The 19,716-nt window shown below is 39.1% G+C and overlaps 1 protein-coding gene across 1 annotated transcript; it reads right to left on the bottom strand.

The window, feature by feature from the left end:
* Positions 1 to 13,584: 13,584 nt before the first annotated feature.
* Positions 13,585 to 19,037, bottom strand: LOC107944340 (uncharacterized). The gene is made up of 2 exons (XM_016878163.1): positions 18,791 to 19,037; positions 13,585 to 13,901 (listed from the first exon to the last, which is right to left on the bottom strand). Exons 1-2 carry the CDS (start codon positions 19,035 to 19,037, stop codon positions 13,585 to 13,587), a joined length of 564 nt encoding a protein of 187 aa, XP_016733652.1.
* Positions 19,038 to 19,716: the final 679 nt, after the last annotated feature.

The raw sequence follows: 19,716 nt of genomic DNA, 5'->3' as shown, positions 1-19,716 counted from the left end.
AGGTGATTTCGATGATGTATATGTGTGTATACATAAGTATATTTTAGTTGATTCGGCTTTGGTATTGCATGGAGATTATTAGCCGAATATTACTAACATACATATCAATGTGAGATTTGGAATTGTAATATTTAGCAAGGTGGTTAAACAGTAGTTAAATTATTGATATAGGCTCCAAGGAGCTAAAGGAGGTGAATCGAGCAAAGCAAAGAAAGGTTATCGAGTAGCCGAGTTGACCGTCTTACCACACGAGGTAAGTCATAAGCATGTAGTTGGTATTATTTCATGGTCATAATGTTGTGTATTGATGTGAATGGAATGAATAATGTACATATATATATGCATGTACGTATTGATGATGAAATTGTTGAATGAAATAAATGAGGTGAGATGTAATGAGTTGTTGATCTCGGCACTAAATGTGCGGATAACCATTTATGACCATGAGATTGGTGCTAAGTGCCGGGATTAAATTGTACAGCACTAAGTGTGCGATTCTACTTTGTTGCACTAAGTGTGCGAAATGAATATGATGCACTAAGTGTGCGAATGACCATGCCGGCACTAAGTGTGCGGGTTTGACTATGTAGCACTAAGTGTGCGATTTGATTACGTGGCACTAAATGTGCGAGTTGATTATATAGCACTGAGTGTGCGGGCTCAATATCATTCGTGAATCATTATGGACACTATGTGTGCGACACTATTGAGCTGATCGCGGACAGCGGATCGGGTAAGTGTCTTGAGGACATGCTATATGTGCTATGCGTATACTTGGTGTTGAGCTCGGTAAGTTGAACCTATGTGACAACTATACTTGAAGTCACGTACATAAAAATTTATCGTAGGATGGGTGAAGGCGTTTTGTGGTTTGATTGTACGAAAATAAATTGATTTATGAAATGCTTCAATGTCTATTATGAGTATATGAATTGTGAAGGCATGAATTGATATGAAATTGAATCGTAGGTTGTGGAACTATGTATGGTTCGGTATGGATGGAGTAAATTGTCTCATTCCATTTTATTCCTCTTGTGATAATGTTATTGATGTATAGTAGAGCATTGCTTATGACTTACTGAGTTATAAACTCACCCGGTGTTTCCTTGTCACCCATTATAGGTTGCTTGGACTCATCAATTTTTGCGGGGTCGGGCCGTCAACGAAGTCATCACCAGATAGTAGTTTTGGTACTTTCTTAGTGTGCTTAGAGATCATTTTGGCATGTATAAGCTAGTATGTTTGTTTGAATTATGGCATGTAAACTTTAAGCCATGCGAAAATGGCACGAATGTTCGATTGAGTTGGATCGAGGGTAGGCATGAAATGGACCTAGTTACTTTCGTAACAGATGCTGGCAGCAGCAATGTCATGAGATTGAAAATCACTAAAAATAGTAGGAGTGGAATTAATTGATGAATAAATTATGTAATCGAAGCTCGATGAGTCTGTTTTCATGAGGAAGTAACGAAAGATCATATGGGCAGTATATTAAGAGATAATCAGATTTTAGTGGGACAGGGCCAGAACGGTTTCTGGATTCCCTGCTCCAACTTTGGAAATTCATTATAAATTAACCAGAGATAATTAGGGGTCGTACCATATATGTGCAGATTCCTCTCTGAGTCTAGTTTCCATAGAAACAAACGGCAACAGTATTGAAGCCCCGTGCAGGGAGATATCCCAGTCGTAATGGGCAAAGGTCAGTGTAGTCGACCCCTGCAACTTGGGGAACTTTGACTAATAAACTGTACTAATTGGCCCAACCAAAAATTCTAGAAAAAAATACATAGATGGGCACATGAGTCTAGTTTCTGGGAAAAATTACGAAACTGATTTTCGAGTTACGAAACTCAAGATATGAATTTTAAAACGACTAGTACACAGATTGGGCAGTGTCTGGAAAATAAATTTTGTAAGAGGGTAAAGCCAGTCAACACCTCGTGTTCGACCCCGATGACGGTTTCGGGTTCGGGGTGTTACATTTTATTGGTATCAGAGCTATGGTTTAGTCGGTTCTAGGACTTCCATAGCACGTATGAGTCTAGCTATACATGCCATAATGTTAATGTTTAAAAGGGTGATGACTTCTGACGGTTGAAATGTTTTTGTCTTGATTAGTAAATGGATCCCGGTGAAGAAAGAACCCTAGCGGATGACGTTGAGAGCGTAGCGGCTGCTCCTGCACAAGGGACGCCGCCTGTTGAACCCCAGTCATCTGCGAATAATCAAGGTGAGGGGGCTAAACAAGCCTTCTTTACCATGATGAATGAGTGGGTCGCGCAATATGCCCGAGCCAACCCGGCTGTCCAACAATTCCCAAATTTGAATAACCCACCCCAAGAGCCTGTAAGGCCGTCAGTCGCTGATCCTGTGAGGCTGAGTAAGCTACCTGTAGACTTGATTAGGAAGCGTGGGGCCGAGGAGTTCAAGGCCATAGTAACTGATGATGCCGAAAGGGCCGAGTTCTGGCTTGATAACACCATTCGGGTGTTTGATGAATTGTCATGCACACCCGATGAATGTCTAAAATGTGCTGTATCTTTGTTGCGAGACTCAGCCTACTATTGGTGGAGGACATTGATTTCCATAGTCCCGAACGAGCGAGTAACTTGGGACTTCTTTCAAACGGAATTTCGGAAGAAATTTATTAGCCAACGGTTCATTGACCAGAAGCGTAAGGAGTTCTTGGAACTCAAGCAAGGCCGTATGACTGTATCTGAATACGAACATGAATTCGTAAGACTTAGTAGGTATGCCCGGGAGTGCGTAGCTGATGAGGTTGCTATGTGCAAAAGATTTGAGGAAGGATTGAACGAAGATTTAAAGCTACTAATGGGTATTCTGGAAATAAAGGAATTCGTAACACTAGTCGAACGAGCCTGCAAGGCGGAGGAACTTGGAAAGGAGAAGAGGAAGGCTAAATTTGAAGCTAGAGATTATCGTAAAAGATCGACGGGTAAAGCTCCGTTCTCAGCTGTGAAGAAGTTCAGGGAGGACATTAGTAAGTCGAGGGCGACTACGGGAATTTCCATCAGGGCAAGACCATCGATGGGCTCCCGAGCTACTTCGGTAGCTAGTGTGGGCAATAATCGGCACGAGAAACCTGAATGTCCCCAATGTGGAAGACGACACCTAGGTGAATGTTGGGGCAAGTCTACTAACAGGGCCTGTTACGGATGCGGTTCGAAGGACCACTTCATTAGAGATTGCACGGAGCTGGATGAGAAGAATAAGATTCAAGGTGCAAGACCTAGTGGAGTGACATCTAGAGGTAGACCACCGAGAATTTTTGGAGGCAGGGGTGGTAGTCAGAGGGGGGCTTCTGATACGGCCGATCGCGCCGAGAACCGTGCTCCTGCTAGAGCATATGCCATTCGCGCACGAGAGGAGGCATCCTCCCCCGACGTCATCACTGGTACCTTCACTCTCTTTGATACTAATGTGATTGCATTGATTGACCCTGGTTCTACTCATTCATATGTATGCGAAACCTTAGCAACCAGTAAGACTCTACCTGTTGAGTCTACTGAGCTCGTAATTCGAGTATCAAACCCTTTGGGTCAATGCGTACTTGTTGATAAAGTGTGTAAGAGATGCCCTCTATTAATCCGAGAATCCTGTTTTCCGGCTGATTTGATGCTTTTGCCGTTCGACGAGTTTGATGTTATTCTTGGTTTGGATTGGTTAACCGCGCATGATGCGGTTGTGAATTGCAAAAGCAAGACTATCGATTTGAGGTGCGCAAATAACGAAATAATCCGAGTTGAGTCTGCGGACTTAAGGGGGTTGCCAGCTGTAATATCAGCAATGTTGGCCCAGAAATATGTAAGGAAAGGGTGCGAAGCATACCTCGCGTATGTACTTGATGACAAGGAGTTAGAAAAGAAACCCGAATCGGTGCCGGTGGTTTGTGAATACCCGGATGTTTTTCCTGAAGAGTTACCGGGTTTGCCACCTGTTCGGGAAGTAGAGTTTGGAATTGAGCTTGTACCTGGAACTACGCCAATTTCGATCGCTCCGTATCGTATGGCACTAACTGAGTTAAAAGAGTTGAAAGCTCAGTTGCAAGAATTGACGGATAGAGGTTTCGCTCGACCGAGTTTCTCGCCTTGGGGTGCACCAGTATTGTTCGTGAAAAAGAAGGACGGAACCATGAGGTTGTGCATTGACTATCGTCAACTGAATAAAGTGACGATAAAGAATAAGTATCCGTTACCGCGTATAGATGATCTGTTCGATCAATTAAAGGGAGCATCGGTGTTTTCAAAGATAGATTTGAGATCGGGTTATTATCAGTTACGGATTCGAGATTCGGACGTACCCAAAACTGCTTTCAGAACGAGGTACGGTCACTATGAGTTCTTAGTGATGCCGTTTGGGCTCACTAATGCCCCTGCGGTGTTTATGGATTTGATGAATCGGATCTTTAGGCCGTACTTGGATCGGTTCGTAGTTGTGTTTATTGATGACATCTTGGTCTATTCAAGAGATGAGGCCGAACATGCTGAGCATCTGAGGCTAGTGATGCAAATTTTGCGGGATAAGCAGTTATATGCTAAGTTCAGTAAGTGTGAGTTCTGGCTAAGAGAGGTTAGCTTCTTGGGTCATGTGGTATCCGCATCGGGTATTCGGGTTGACCCGAGCAAAATTTCAGCCATACTTAACTGGAAGCCTCCGAGAAACGTTACCGAAGTCCGGAGCTTTCTAGGGCTCGCCGGTTATTACCGACGATTTGTCAAAGGTTTCTCGATGATAGCCACACCAATGACGAAGCTACTTCAGAAGGATGTTAAGTTCGAATGGACGGAGAAATGTCAGAAAAGCTTCGATCAACTGAAAACTCATCTGACTAAAGCTCCAATTTTGGTGCAACCCGAATCGGGTAAAGAGTTTGTCGTTTATAGTGACGCATCCCTACTCGGGTTGGGTTGTGTATTGATGCAAGAAGGTCGAGTTGTGGCCTATGCGTCGAGACAATTGAAGCCACACGAGAGAAATTATCCGACCCATGATCTCGAACTAGCCGCCATTGTGTTTGCATTGAAAATATGGCGACATTATTTGTTTGGTGAGAAGTGCCATGTGTTTTCGGATCACAAAAGTCTCAAATATTTGATGACTCAACGGGACTTGAATCTGCGACAAAGACGTTGGCTTGAATTGTTGAAGGATTATGAGCTTGTCATTGATTACCACCCGGGAAAGGCTAATGTGGTTGCGGACGCCTTAAGCCGGAAATCACTGTTTGCTTTGCGAGCGATGAATGTACACTTGTCTGTTCTACCTGACAATGTGTTAGTAGCTGAATTAAAAGCCAAACCATTATTGACTCATCAAATTCATGAAGCTCAGAAAGTCGATGATGAATTAGTTGCAAAACGAGCTGAGTGTGTTCCAAACAAGGAATCGGAGTTTCAGATTGATGATGATGGTTGTTTGAGGTTTAGAAGTCGTTTGTGCGTTCCAAGGAATTCGGAACTCATTCCGATGATCCTGAACGAAGCCCATTGTAGCCGAATGTCAATTCACCCGGGGAGCACGAAAATGTACAACGACTTGAAACGTCGATTTTGGTGGCATGGTATGAAGCGAGACATCTCCGACTTTGTTTCGAGATGTTTAATATGTCAGCAAGTGAAAGCGGAACATCAAGTGCCTTCAGGGTTACTTCAGCCGATCATGATACCCGAGTGGAAATGGGACCGAGTCACAATGGACTTTGTGTCCGGACTGCCATTGTCCGCAAGTAAGAAGGATGCGATTTGGGTTGTTGTTGATAGGCTGACTAAGTCGGCTCACTTTATCCCCGTGCGTACGGATTTCTCATTGGATAAACTAGCCGAGTTGTATGTTTCTCAGATTGTGAGATTACATGGAGTACCTATTTCTATCGTGTCGGATAGAGATCCGAGATTCACCTCGCGATTTTGGAAGAAATTGCAAGAAGCTTTGGGTACCCAGCTGCATTTTAGCACCGCTTTTCATCCCCAAACCGATGGTCAATCCGAGCGGATAATTCAGATACTCGAGGATATGCTGAGATGCTGCATCCTTGAGTTTAGTGGTTCATGGGAACGGTATGTACCTTTGATTGAATTCGCTTACAACAATAGTTTTCAATCAAGTATTAAGATGGCACCTTACGAGGCTTTGTACGGTCGTAAATGCCGTACACCATTGTTTTGGACCGAGCTTGGTGAAAGTAAAATTTTCGGAGTTGATTTGATTAAAGATGCTGAACAGAAAGTAAAAGTAATCCGTGAAAGTTTGAAGGCAGCCACAGATCGTCAGAAATCGTATGCGGATCTGAAACGGAAGGACATTGAATATCAGGTGGGAGATAAAGTGTTCCTTAAAGTTTCGCCTTGGAAAAAGGTACTTAGGTTTGGCCGTAAGGGCAAGTTGAGCCCGAGATTCATTGGGCCGTACGAAATCTCCGAACGAGTGGGGCCAGTTGCGTATAGATTGATTTTGCCCCCTGAGCTTGAAAAGATTCACGATGTCTTTCATGTTTCGATGCTTCGACGCTATCGATCTGATCCGTCGCATATAATTAGCCCATCAGAGGTTGAAATTCAAGCCGATATGAGTTATGAAGAAGAACCGATACGTATCCTAGCTCGTGAGGTGAAAGAGTTGCGAAACAAAAGGGTTCCGTTGGTTAAGGTGTTGTGGCTCAAACACGGGATCGAGGAAGCAACCTGGGAACCCGAGAGCTCGATGAAGGAACGATATCCAAACCTATTTACTGGTAAGATTTTCGAGGACGAAAATTTCTTAAGTGAGGGAGAGTTGTGACAGCCCAAAATTGACCCTAGCCGGGAAGTGGTTTCGGGACCGCTAAACCGAGTCACCGAAAGGTTTGAATGTGATGTTTATTGTCTAGAATATGTAATCATGAATGTGTAAAAATTTCAAGCTTCGATTTAGTCGATTGCATGTGAATTTAGTCAATAGGACTTATATGAGAAAATTTTAAAATGTGATAGGTCAATGCATGAGGACCTATTAGTGCATGTGGAAGAAAAAGGGGACTTGCATGTCAAATTCCCCCTCCCTAATATGTAGTGGCCGGCCATGCTATAGGTGGAAACATGTCTCCAACATGTTATGCTAGTGATGCATGTTAAGAATAATAAAATAATAAGCATGGTGATTAAATAATGAAAGAAGGGTGATGGAGAAAAAAAAAAGTACATGGTCTCACCCCCCCCTTGTTGCCGTGAATTGAAGAAAGAAAACAAAAAAAAAAGAGTTCATTCTTGAACATCCTTGGCCGAATAGAGGAAAGAAAGGAAGGGGAAAAAGGCTTGAGAAAAATCGGCTATGGTGGTGGTTAGACTAAGGTATGTTTGATGTTGTCTTTGAGATGCATGCATGTTTTAAATAGCCCATGTTTAAACTTTGAATCTTGTTGATAACATGAGCAATCGGTCATGAGAAAGTGTTCAAGGAAAAGGTTGTTGATGAAAGAAATTAATGTGTTAAGGGATTATATGAAACTTATTCATGTTTATATATGTTATATGCAACGAAAATGGTTGATGATTTTGGAGGTGATTAGCTTGAATCGGCCACGGTATATCCATAAACACGATCTATGCTTGTTATGTTACTCATGGTTAAAACAATTCGGCTAGGACATTCGGCCATGGATGGTTGTATTTCTTTGATGTTGTTTTTGATGCCTTAGGGCATTGAGAGTTGATTATAGATGAGGTGAGCTTCTTGATTTAAAAATTTGATGGATGTTAAGCTAATTGGGCAACCAAAGGTTCAATATTTTTGTTATGAGGTCATATGTGCATTCGGCCATGGTCTTTGCTTGAATATGAGAATTGTAATGTGATTTTCCTAAATTGTCTATGAATTTGGTTGTTGATTTCATGGTAATGGTATATTGAATCCATGAGAAATTAGTAAGGTTGCATTCGGCAACTTACTTGAAATTAAAAATCGATGTCTAAGCTTAGGTGATTTCGATGATGATATATGTGTGTATACATAAGTATATTTAGTTGATTCGGCTTTGGTAGTTGCATGAGATTATTAGCCGAATATACTAACATACATATACATGTGAGATTGGATTGTAAATATTTAGCAAGGTGGTTAAACTAGTTAAATTATTGATATAGCTCAAGGAGCTAAAGGAGGTGAATCGAGCAAAGGCAAAGAAAAGGTTATCGAGTAGCCGAGTTGGAACCGTCTTACCCAACACGAGGTAAGTCATTAAGCATGTAGTTGGTATTATTTCAATGGTCATAATGTTGTGTATTGATGCTGAATGGAATGAATAAATGTACATATATATATGCATGTACGTATGTGATGATGAAATTGTTGAATGAAATAAATGAGGTGAGATGTAATGAGTTGTTGATCTCGGCACTAAATGTGCGGGATAACCATTTATGACCATGAGATTGGTGCTAAGTGCGCGGGATTAAATTGTACAGCACTAAGTGTGCGATTCTACTTTGTTGCACTAAGTGTGCGAAATGAATATGATGCACTAAGTGTGCGAATTGACCATGCGGCACTAAGTGTGCGGGTTTGACTATGTAGCACTAAGTGTGCGATTTGATTACGTGGCACTAAATGTGCGAGTTGATTATATAGCACTGAGTGTGCGGGCTCAATATACATTCGTGAATCATTATGGACACTATGTGTGCGACACTATTGAGCTGATCGCGGACAGCGGATCGGGTAAGTGTCTTGAGGACATGGCTAATATGTGCTATGCGTATACTTGGTGTTGAGCTCGGTAAGTTGAACCTATGTGACAACTATACTTGAAGTCACGTACATAAAAATTTATCGTAGGATGGGTGAAAGGCCGTTTTGTGGTTTGATTGTAACGAAAATAAATTGATTTATGAAAATGCTTCAATGTCCTATTGATGAGTATATGAATTGTGAAGGCATGAATTGATATGAAATTGAATCGGTAGGTTGGTGGAACTATGGTATGGTTCGGTATGGATGGAGTAAATTGTCTCATTCCATTTTATTCCTCTTGTGATAATGTTATTGATGTATAGTAGAGCATTGCTTATGACTTACTGAGTTATAAACTCACCCGGTGTTTCCTTGTCACCCATTATAGGTTGCTTGGACTCATCAATTTTTGCGGGGTCGGGCCGTCAACGAAGTCATCACACCAGATAGCTAGTTTTGGTACTTTCTTCTTAGTGTGCTTAGAAGATCATTTTGGCATGTATAAGCTAGTATGTTGTGTTTGAATTATGGCATGTAAACTTTAAGCCATGCGAAAATGGCACGAATGTTCGATTGAGTTGGATCGAGGGTAGGCATGAAATGGACCTAGTTACTTTCGTAACAGATGCTGGCAGCAGCAGTGTCATGAGATTGAAAAATCACTAAAAATAGTAGGAGTGGAATTAATTGATGAATAAATTATGTAATCGAAGCTCGATGAGTCTGTTTTCATGAGGAAGTAACGAAAAGATCATATGGGCAGTATATTAAGAGATAATCAGATTTTAGTGGGACAGGGCCAGAACGGTTTCTGGATTCCCTGCTCCAACTTTGGAAATTCATTATAAATTAACCAGAGATAATTAGGGGTCGTACCATATATGTGCAGATTCCTCTCTGAGTCTAGTTTTCATAGAAACAAACGGCAACAGTATTGAAGCCCCGTGCAGGGAGATATCCCAGTCGTAATGGGCAAAGGTCAGTGTAGTCGACCCCTGCAACTTGGGGAACTTTGACTAATAAACTGTACTAATTGGCCCAACCAAAAATTCTAGAAAAAAATACATAGATGGGCACATGAGTCTAGTTTCTGGGAAAAATTACGAAACTGATTTTCGAGTTACGAAACTCAAGATATGAATTTTAAAACGACTAGTACACAGATTGGGCAGTGTCTGGAAAATAAATTTTGTAAGAGGGTAAAGCCAGTCAACACCTCGTGTTCGACCCCGATGACGGTTTCGGGTTCGGGGTGTTACAATTAAAGGTCTAGGGTTCAAGTTGCAAGGTAGGCATATGGTTACTTTTTAATTTTAGGCATGTGCCGGGCATGTGATCACTTAAGTGAATTTCGGCAAGGGCCTTAGGGAGGTTGGGCCGATTGTTTTAGTTGATATTAGGGTTAGGTTCTTTTCTTTTTGTGTCTTGAAGAATTAGGGTTAGCCACCTGAAAGCTTTCACTGCCATTCATCCTTTCTGAGTTCTCACAAAAGCCGAAAACGCAAATTCCTTCTCCTTGGTACCGATTTTTTCTTCCTCTCTTTTTCCTCCATTTTTTTTCTTCCTTTTTGCTTTTTCTTCTAATCACCTTACTCACCTCCTCTATCAATCCCATCCTCCACAAAACCTCCATAGCCGATTGCCATAAAACCCGAAATCCTGAAAACTCACTTCTTGTGCCGAATCCTTCAGTTATTTTTGTTCTTTTTGATCAACTTTCATCTTCTCTAAACCCTTAGTATCTGTCGGCAACGTTACTTCAAAGTTATAGCCTCAAATCGTCATCTTCTTCATCACTTAAAAAGCTGAAATACCATAGATTTAGGGACTCATAGCCGAAACTTCAGATCTCCTGGATTCGAGTTCTGCTATCGTTTAGAGGATAGATCTGCATCAGATCTGCGTAGAAATCAAAGAGGTATAAGTGGTAAGTGCTCATCACCTCAGATCTAGCCTTATTTTGCAATTTAGAAAAGCCGAAGTCCCTAAAATCTAGGGAGGCTGTCGATTTGGGCATAGGGCTTTAAGGGTTTTTAACCGACGATTTCTTTTGGTGATTAGTGTCTTCAAGAGGTTTGATCGAAGGCTTGGATCTTTGGAACAACTAGACTTAGATCTAGTCATCGGTTTTCAGCAAAAAGGTAAGATTCTAAAGGCTTTAGGGGCATGGTTCGAATATGGGTTGCTGAATATTGGGATTGGTTGTTGTGGGTTGCAATCTAAGAACTGTGGTAATCAATTGTAGGACATCATAAGGGATCTCAGTAGCAGTCGTCGTGAAACAGGTGTGTATCGAACACCCTCTCAAAGTTCAATTCGGCAAAAGCCGAAATACCGAAATTCCGGCATTTCATGGGCTTGTGAGTGTGCGAGTGCTCACAAGATGTTTAGAAATCATTAGATCTGAAATCGCAAAGTGGTAAGTTAGTCGTGTATGAAATTTCGTGCACTTCAGTAATTGGGCCTCGATAGGCTAAAACTGGGCCCAATGGGCTTACGGGCTCATACGGGTTAATAAAAAAAATAATAATAATGTATAATATAAAAAATAGGCAATAAGTATGTTCTGCTAGACTGTAGAATTGAAACTACTTAAACCGGTAAACTGGTCATAAAACTTGAGTTAAATGGGCTTAAATTGCTAATGGTAGGGGTTTTAGGGCCCAATGGCTAAAATTGTGAAATTGAGATAAATAAATTACTGCGATGACAAATGGGCTAGTAAGGACCGTAACATTCATGAGAACCCTTAAAACCGATAAAAGTACTGAAATACCTGTATAGGTAGAAAGTTTACAATTTTACCCCTAAGAGCAAAATTACTGATATACCCCTAGGGTTAAGGTTGACCTAAATGCATGTTTGACTGTTACTATTTAGTGCATGCCATGTTATTATTATCTGATGCATGGGACTAGGTTATTGATGGAAGAAGTACTGAAAGTGGCTTGACCACGTACTGGAGGCTTTGCCTCAATTTACTGATATCTGAGCAGCTATGCTGCAACTGTGGAGTGTAGGGCTGGGTAGGTTAAGCTATTCCCCACATGGAGTAGGGGGCTGGTACAGGTGGAGTGTAGTGGTTGGTTATAGGCTGGGTTGGGTTTGCATACACAAATATGTTTGTTCTGTTCTGGAATGGGCCTATGGGCCATACTGTTATCTGAAAAGGGGCTAAGGCCCAGTTTACCGTATTCTAAAAGGGCTTCGGCCCAGTACCCGCTGTTATCTGAATAGGGCTTAGGCCCAATTCTTGCAGGTGAGCCCTAGTTGCTGGACTTGGAGCTGGGCGGGTTTCACAATGGCCACGAAGATTAAATTTCTTGTTTTAAATAAGTTTCAAGTAGCTTCCTTTTAAATTTCACATTTATTTTTGATTATTTCTATTTTGGTTAAAGTTGTAATAAGGCCGCTCTATTATTTTTATTTTGGGTTTTTAAATTACTTAAATCATTTTCGACTTGAGATTCACATAACTTAAATTGATTCCTTGAAATTGGTTAACTATGGGTTTATCAAAAATTACTTGTTTCAAATCGACATGACAATCAAACGTCTTCAAAACGAAACTTTTCAAGGTGCAACAAAAGTCACGTTTTTCTAAACCCTTAACAATCGATAATGGATAGGACTCACACTAGTGAACCGGAACATTTCTCTTAAAACTTCATTAATGGTTTTTGCAAAGCTCACCCAAACTTTAGTAAACTAGGTAACTTGGTTAATGGTAGGTAATGTGACACACCGGATTCGGCCGTAACGTCTAGGACGGGTTTGTGGTGTTACGTATTTTCTACCATCAAACGTCAAAATACATGCACATCCAATTTTGGTAAATTTTAGACTTTAATTTTCTTTTAAATTAGTCCTTGAAATAGCTAAATCAAGTTACAACGATCTCAAAAATGTTAAAATCATTAAAAATGGGATAAGAATGGACTTACAATCGAGCTTGGAAGCTTGGCCAAAAGCCCTGGCTATGGCTTCTCCTAAATTTCAACTATGGAGGAAGAAGATGGACGAAAATTTTGTCTTTCTTTACTTATTAGTCCATTTAATAACCAATTTACTAAATACCCTTAATGCATAACTTAAAAATTTTACCTAGCCATGTCCATTTTTGTCCATCTCAAGGTATAATGGTCTAATTACCATCTAAGAACCTCCAATTTAAAAGTTCATAACAATTAGACACCTTTAACTTATAGAATTCAAGGTTTTCACCTAAATCAGTTTAGTTCTTCTAGTCAAATTGGGCACTCAATCGATAAAATTTCTTAACGAAATTTTCATACAATTATTCTATCATTCTGTAAACTTAAAGAAACAATAAAATAAATGTTTCTACTTTGGATTTATGGTCCCGAAACCACTGTTTCGATTTGACCCAAAAATAGGCTGTTACAAATGTTGTTGATAATAAATTGAGTTTAATTAAAGTAATTGTCCTAGTTTACTTATGTTATAATTGTTTCAAATTGTGTTTAATTTTGCTAAAATCTATTTCATTCATATAGTTTGCATGCTTAGGGTAATTTGCATTAGGGATCATTGCATTTAGTTTAATTTTAATCATCACTTCTCAACCATATTGTGTTTTTATTTACCAAGTTGTTAGAATAATTTTAAAATTAAGTGATTTAACACAAATACAATCCTTGTGGAGACGATAACTCAATACTTACTTATTACTTGATAACGACTGTGTACACTTGCACAAACCTACGCGGTACAGATTTCTGCCACCTAAACCTACTAATAATTGACTCCAACTTCTTGCAAAAATAACCAGGCAACAAGAAATAGGACATAACGTAAGATGGAATCAACTATAAGACTGATTTAACAAAACCTCCCTCATTCCTTAGAATAAGCAACGGGTACACAAACCATCAACTCCCCTTCCATCTGCTCCTTAATGTGACAAAAAGCCAACCTCTTGTTCCACCCTACCACTATAGCCATGCCTAGATATTTCTCAAGATTCGAAGACATGCGCACCCCCAACGCCATCACCATCCCCTTACGAACAACATCATCCACGCTTGGGCTAAAATAGATAAGAGACTTGTCATAATTAACCATTTGTCCTGAACACTCCTCATACTCACGTAGAAACTCCCAGACATGATTAGTACCTTCCATCAAATATTCTTCAAAAATCAAACAATCATCTGTAAAGAATAGATGGGTCACCATCAGCCTCACCTAGAAGCCCGTGCACCTTGAATCAAACCCTCTCGGGTAGCCAAATTGAAATGAGAAGACAATTCCTCACTACAAAAAAAAGGAACAATAAAGGGCTTAATGAATCTCCTTGTCACGACCCTCGTGTTGAAACAATATGGCCCATGCCTGTCCATTCAACAAAATAGAATATGTCACTGACTGCACGCACTCATGGTAAGAGCCACCCATTTAGCTATGAAACCCAACCGAAACATTATCCTTCCACAAACATTATCCCTCAACATGAATATTCAACAGAATACTAAGTGCTCACAAGGTATAAAAGGATAGGTGATTGTCGATGCATTAAATTGCAATGAATATCTTACCAAGCTTAGCTTCTATATTTAATGTAAGACTTAAACATGCACATTAACCACACCTTCCGATGATGGCAATGGAACACTATTAAGATCAAGTGGATTCAATTCCTCTAATCCTCAAGCAACTTCTTTTGTCATGCTTGTTAGCTTGAACTGTCGTTGCACTTTCCAGTGTCAGTGACCACAATAACACTTCCATAGTAAAAGCATTCAAACCTAAAGATTAAATAGTAGAAGCAAGATTGAATAAAATAACATTTAACCCGGAAATCATGTGAACTTCAGTACAAACATGAAATAGAAAGTAATCACGATCGTTTGGAAAAGAAATATAAAAGAAATAAGTGGAGAATACTATTTCTAGACAATCTCAACTTGAATCTTTCCATTCCCTCTTGTGTCGCATTTAGGGCTCTTCGTCAGGAGTTGATTTGTGTCCCTTTCACATCGGTTCACCCATGGGAGACTTAAGCCGCCATAGAAGAAAAGCTTTAAAAGATAGGTTGAAAAAAATAATACCCCCAAAAAGCCTTCCTTTTTTTCCTTTTCACGTGAATATTCATATTTATCCAATTAGCACATGTGTCCTTTCATCAGAATCATGCTACCTCTGGACGTACAAGTTGGTTGTACTAGATTGGATAGCTCACGCATTTTTGTTCTTATCTGGTCAGCTGTCAGGTGCAGCGACAATTCTGGGCACATTTGGAAATACTCATACAGCGACATCAGTACCAAAACATGACAAAATTAAGGATAAATAGGCTAAGCTCCACTGAGTTATACAATGCAATTTACTGAACTAAAAATGCTAAAATATGTGCTAAAGATAAGTAAATAGGGACAAATTAACTAATAAGTAGGGAGAAAACATATGTTCTTTCTAGTACTATCACACATCCCCAAACTTGAGTTTTTACTTGTCCTCAAGTAAAACAGAAACTAGCAAGGCTACACAAGAATTCACTAAGGCAAATTATCATTCTATCAACTTGAATCACCTAAAACCCTAATGAATGATTCACATTCAGATCATAGAATATTGCATCAACAATACATAAGTATGAATGAATAAGATTGCAACTTCATCAAAACCAGCATCATGCTTCAAATCCTAAATTCTATCTACCACATACAGCATTTATTGTACAATACTAAGTATTTATGAATATCATAAATGTATGTCTCTTTTTTTTTCTTTTGTGAATAAGGGATATCGTTGCATTACTGTACCCTTGTTCCTGAAAAGTAACGATGGAGTGCAACATACTCCTAGGGAGTACGTAATTGTGCTGACACACACTCATGCAATGACAGCCTTTGGCCAGATTCATTTTTCTAACACTTGCATTGGAGTGCTCACTCTTTAACATTTCACAATACACCCACTTTGGAGTGTCTCTTATTCATAACTATATATATATAAGCAGTTGTAAAAGGTAGATTCATTCAAGATTTAAGGAACGCTACTAGTCATCAATTAATAATACAACCTAAATCATTCATCAAAGAATTGAAGATACAACATTCAATCAAATTTATCCCAACTCATTTATTGATAATTCACATGATTTAAGAATTAAGCATCGAATGTAACAAAAATGTTCAAACACATTTGCATTAACCACAAATAAACCTTACATGCTTCATTAAACTCAAATTTTTTTTGAAATGCGGGTGTATTTCGAAACCCCATATGCATTCCCCAAACTTAAAGTTTACATTGTCTTCAATGCACTAAAATTAAAATGCAATGACAATAGAAATGCAATGACAATGTGCACTAACAAAATAAAAATTACAGCTATGTGCAATACATGAACACTACAACTAAAAAAACTAAAAAAATAAACTAATTCAATTTTCCTCAGCCACAAATGTGGTTGCACGATGTTTCTTCTTCCTCCTCTTTTTCCCCCTTCTTGCGTTTTTTCTCTTTGGAATGCTTTCTCTTCTTTTCTTTGGGCTTCCCACGTTCCTCAGATCACTCCTCAAGTTCTGGCTCTACCCTGGCATCATCAGTTGCTAGCTCTACAGCTTCCGCCAGTCTTGCTCCATCTCACTCCAAATTATCAGTAGTTGCACCCACAAACTCGGGTGCAGTGACAATGTTCTGAGCAGATTCTTTTCGTTGACAGTAAAGCCCAAGTGCATTGACAATGGTAACTAATTATTCTGTAAAAAAAAAGAAGAAGTAAAACAAATTTTAACAAAAACAAAAAATAAAATAAAATTACATAATGATAAATTCAATAAAAATTAAAATTTTTTGACCAATTTAATGGTCTTTGCCTACTTTTGATTAATATTCCCAAAATAGTGTTTCAATCGTTGTCCATTCACTTTGATCTAGTGTCCATCATGTAAATCTCTGATTGTGACTGCACCCTGAGGAAATACTTCGACAACTTCGAAAAGTTCAGACCAATGTGAGTGCAATTTACCCGGATGCAATTTCAATCTAGAATTGAATAATAAAACTTGTTAACCTACGATAAATTGTCGCTAGAAAATAATCCTGTCATGCCATCATTAGGTCTTTTCTTTGTAAATTGCAATGTTTTCATAGGAATTTCACCTAATCTCCTCTAGTTCAGTGATATCTAACAACCTTTTCTTTCCAGCAGTTCGTAGTCCATGTTCACTTGCTTAATTGCCCACATTGCTTTGTGCTCCAGTTCAACTGGAAAGTGACATGCTTTCCCAAAAACCAATTGATATGGTGACATCCCTAATGGAGTTTTGTATGCTGTCCGCAATGCCCATAAAATTTCATCTAGTCTGGAAGACCAATCTTTCCTCGAAGGGTTAACAACCTTCTCAAGAATGTTTTTAATTTGTCGATTCGATACTTCGGCTTGTCCATTAGTTTGCGGATGATAAGTAGTGGCCATTCTATGATTAACTCCATATCTCTTCAATGTGGCTACGACTTGGTTGCAATGAAAGTGTGTACCCAAATCACTAATCAATGTCTTTGGTGTGCCAAAGCGGGTGACTATATGCTTGTGAAAAAATTTAAGCACTGTCTTTGCATCATCCTTTGGGACCGTAATAGTTTCAATCCACTTCGGGACGTAGTCAACAACTACTAATATATAAAGATTTCCAAATGAACTTGGAAATAGTCCCATAAAATCCATACCCCAAACATTAAACAATTCAACCTCCATAAATGGTTCTTGTAACATTTCATTACGTCAAGATATAGAACCAGTGCGTTGACACCTATCATATTGATTCACAAAATTGTGGGTGTCTTTGAATAATAAAGGCCAGTAGAATCCTAATTGGAGAACCTTAGCATCAGTTTGGATGCCACTGAAATGACCTCCATAAGGAGCATCATGACAGTGCTTCAGGATTGAAAGTATCTACTCTTCTAGAACACAACACCGAGTGATGTTGTCATTGCATACCTTGAATAAATACGGCTCGTTCCAATAATACTTCACTACTTTACAAAGAAATGTTTCCTTTTTATGGCTTGTGACACCCAATAGGAGCTTTCTACACACTAGATAATTAACCAAATCTACATACCAAGAGGTTGCATCTACAACAAATAACTTCTCATCTGGGAATGCGTCGACAATTTGAAGTATGTTTCCATCTTCGCTGCCAACTTCCAATTGAGATAGATAGTCTACAACTTGATTCTTTGAACCTTTGTGGTCTTTTATCTCACTGTTGAATTCTTGCAATAGTAAGGTCCAGTGATCAGTCTTGGTTTTGCATCCTTCTTCGCAAAAAGATATCTCAACACCGAGTGATTAGTAAATACGGTAACCTTTGCACCGACAAGATAAGAACGAAACTTGCCGAAAACAAAAATTACAGCCAACAATTCTTTCTCTATAGTGGTATAATTGATTTGAGCCTCTATAAGAGCTTTGCTAACATAATAGATGGCGTGAAATATTTTTCCCTTGCATTGACCTAGAACAGCACCCACAACAAAGTCGCTTACATCGCATATAACTTCAAAAGTTGAGACCAATTCGGTGCAACGAAAATGGGTGCATTCACTAGTTGCTTTTTTAATTGAATAAATGCATCTAGACATGCATCATCAAAGAATAATTTTTTATTCTATTCCAGCAATGAGTATAATGGTTTTGCAATTTTTGAGAAATCTCTAATAATTCTTCAGTAAAACCCTGCATGCCCAAGAAAATTGCAAATACCTTTCACATTTGTCGGTAGAGGTAATTTCTGAATGATTTCTAGTTTAGCTTTGTCTACTTCAATGCCTTGACTAAAGATGCGACGGCCTAACACAATACCTTCAGTTGTTATGAAATGGCATTTTCCCCAATTTAGAACAAGATGTGTATCTTCACATCGCTTCAATACTTTATCCAAATTGTTAGCTCAATGATCAAAATCATTCCCATAGATTGAGAAATCATCCATAAAAACCTCTAAAGAATCTTCAATCATATCTAAGAATATTGCCATCATGCACCTTTGAAATGTGGCTAGTGCATTGCAAAGATCGAAAGGCATACAGTGAAAAGCAAAAGTACCAAAGGGACATGTAAAAATTATTTTCTCCTTATCCTCCGGTGCAATAGCAATTTGATTGTACCCAGAATAGCCATCTAAGAAGTAGTAATAGGCTCTTCCAACAAGCTTGTCCAACATTTGGTCAATGAAAGGACGTGGGAAGTGGTCCTTCCTTGCGGCAGCATTAAGTTTGCGATAATCCATACAGACCCGCCATCTTGTAGGAATGCGTGTAGGAACATAATTCATTTTTGTCATTGCTAACCACAGTGATGCCACTCATTTTAAGAACACATTGCACTGGACTTACCCAATTGCTATCAGAAATAGGTTAAATAATTCTAGCATCAAGTCATTTTATAATTTCTTTCTTAACAACTTCCTTCACCTTCTTGTTTAATCTTCTTTGTTGCTCAATCGATTGTTTGCCTTCATCTTCCAACTTGATCTTGTTCATGTAAAAAGATGGACTAATGCCCCAACTATCGGTAATACTCTAAGTAATAGCTCGTTTATGTTGCTTAAGAATATGGACCAATTTCTCTTCTTGAGTTACATCCAGTGTTGCAAAGACAATAATTGGAAGAGTATTGTTGGCACCAAGAAAAACGTATTTAAGATGAGTAGGTAGTGGTTTGAATTCCAGAGTATGAGTTTCATCAATAAATGGCTTCAAAATTATAGTTATTATGTTGGCTAAGTCTAAGGATTCAATATGTCATCCATGCTTGAGCTTAATATTGTTAACTTCAACCATGCTATCACAATCATCTAAGAATTCATCATCAAATGTCACTGCAAACTCTCAGAAAGTATTGTGGTTTGGTCATTGAATTCTTCCTCAATTAGATATCTAGCATATCGACAGTATAGCATTCTTCTTTATCCTTGCATTGAATAAATTCGAAAACACTAAAGGTAATATGCT

Source organism: Gossypium hirsutum, unplaced genomic scaffold (assembly GCF_007990345.1).
Source record: "Gossypium hirsutum isolate 1008001.06 unplaced genomic scaffold, Gossypium_hirsutum_v2.1 scaffold_592, whole genome shotgun sequence".
NCBI lineage: Eukaryota > Viridiplantae > Streptophyta > Magnoliopsida > Malvales > Malvaceae > Gossypium > Gossypium hirsutum.
The sequence above is the reverse complement of the archived record's forward strand: the minus strand, read 5'-3'. Positions and strand labels throughout refer to the sequence as shown.

Coding starts and splice junctions, on each gene's coding strand:
- LOC107944340 (XM_016878163.1), bottom strand. CDS start 19,037: ATGAATTATGTTCCTACACGCATTCCTACAAGATGGCGGGTCTGTATG. Junction 13,902..18,790: donor TGGTACTTTTGCTTTTCACT/GTATGCCTTTCG, acceptor TATTCTTTACAG/ATGATTGTTTGATTTTTGAA.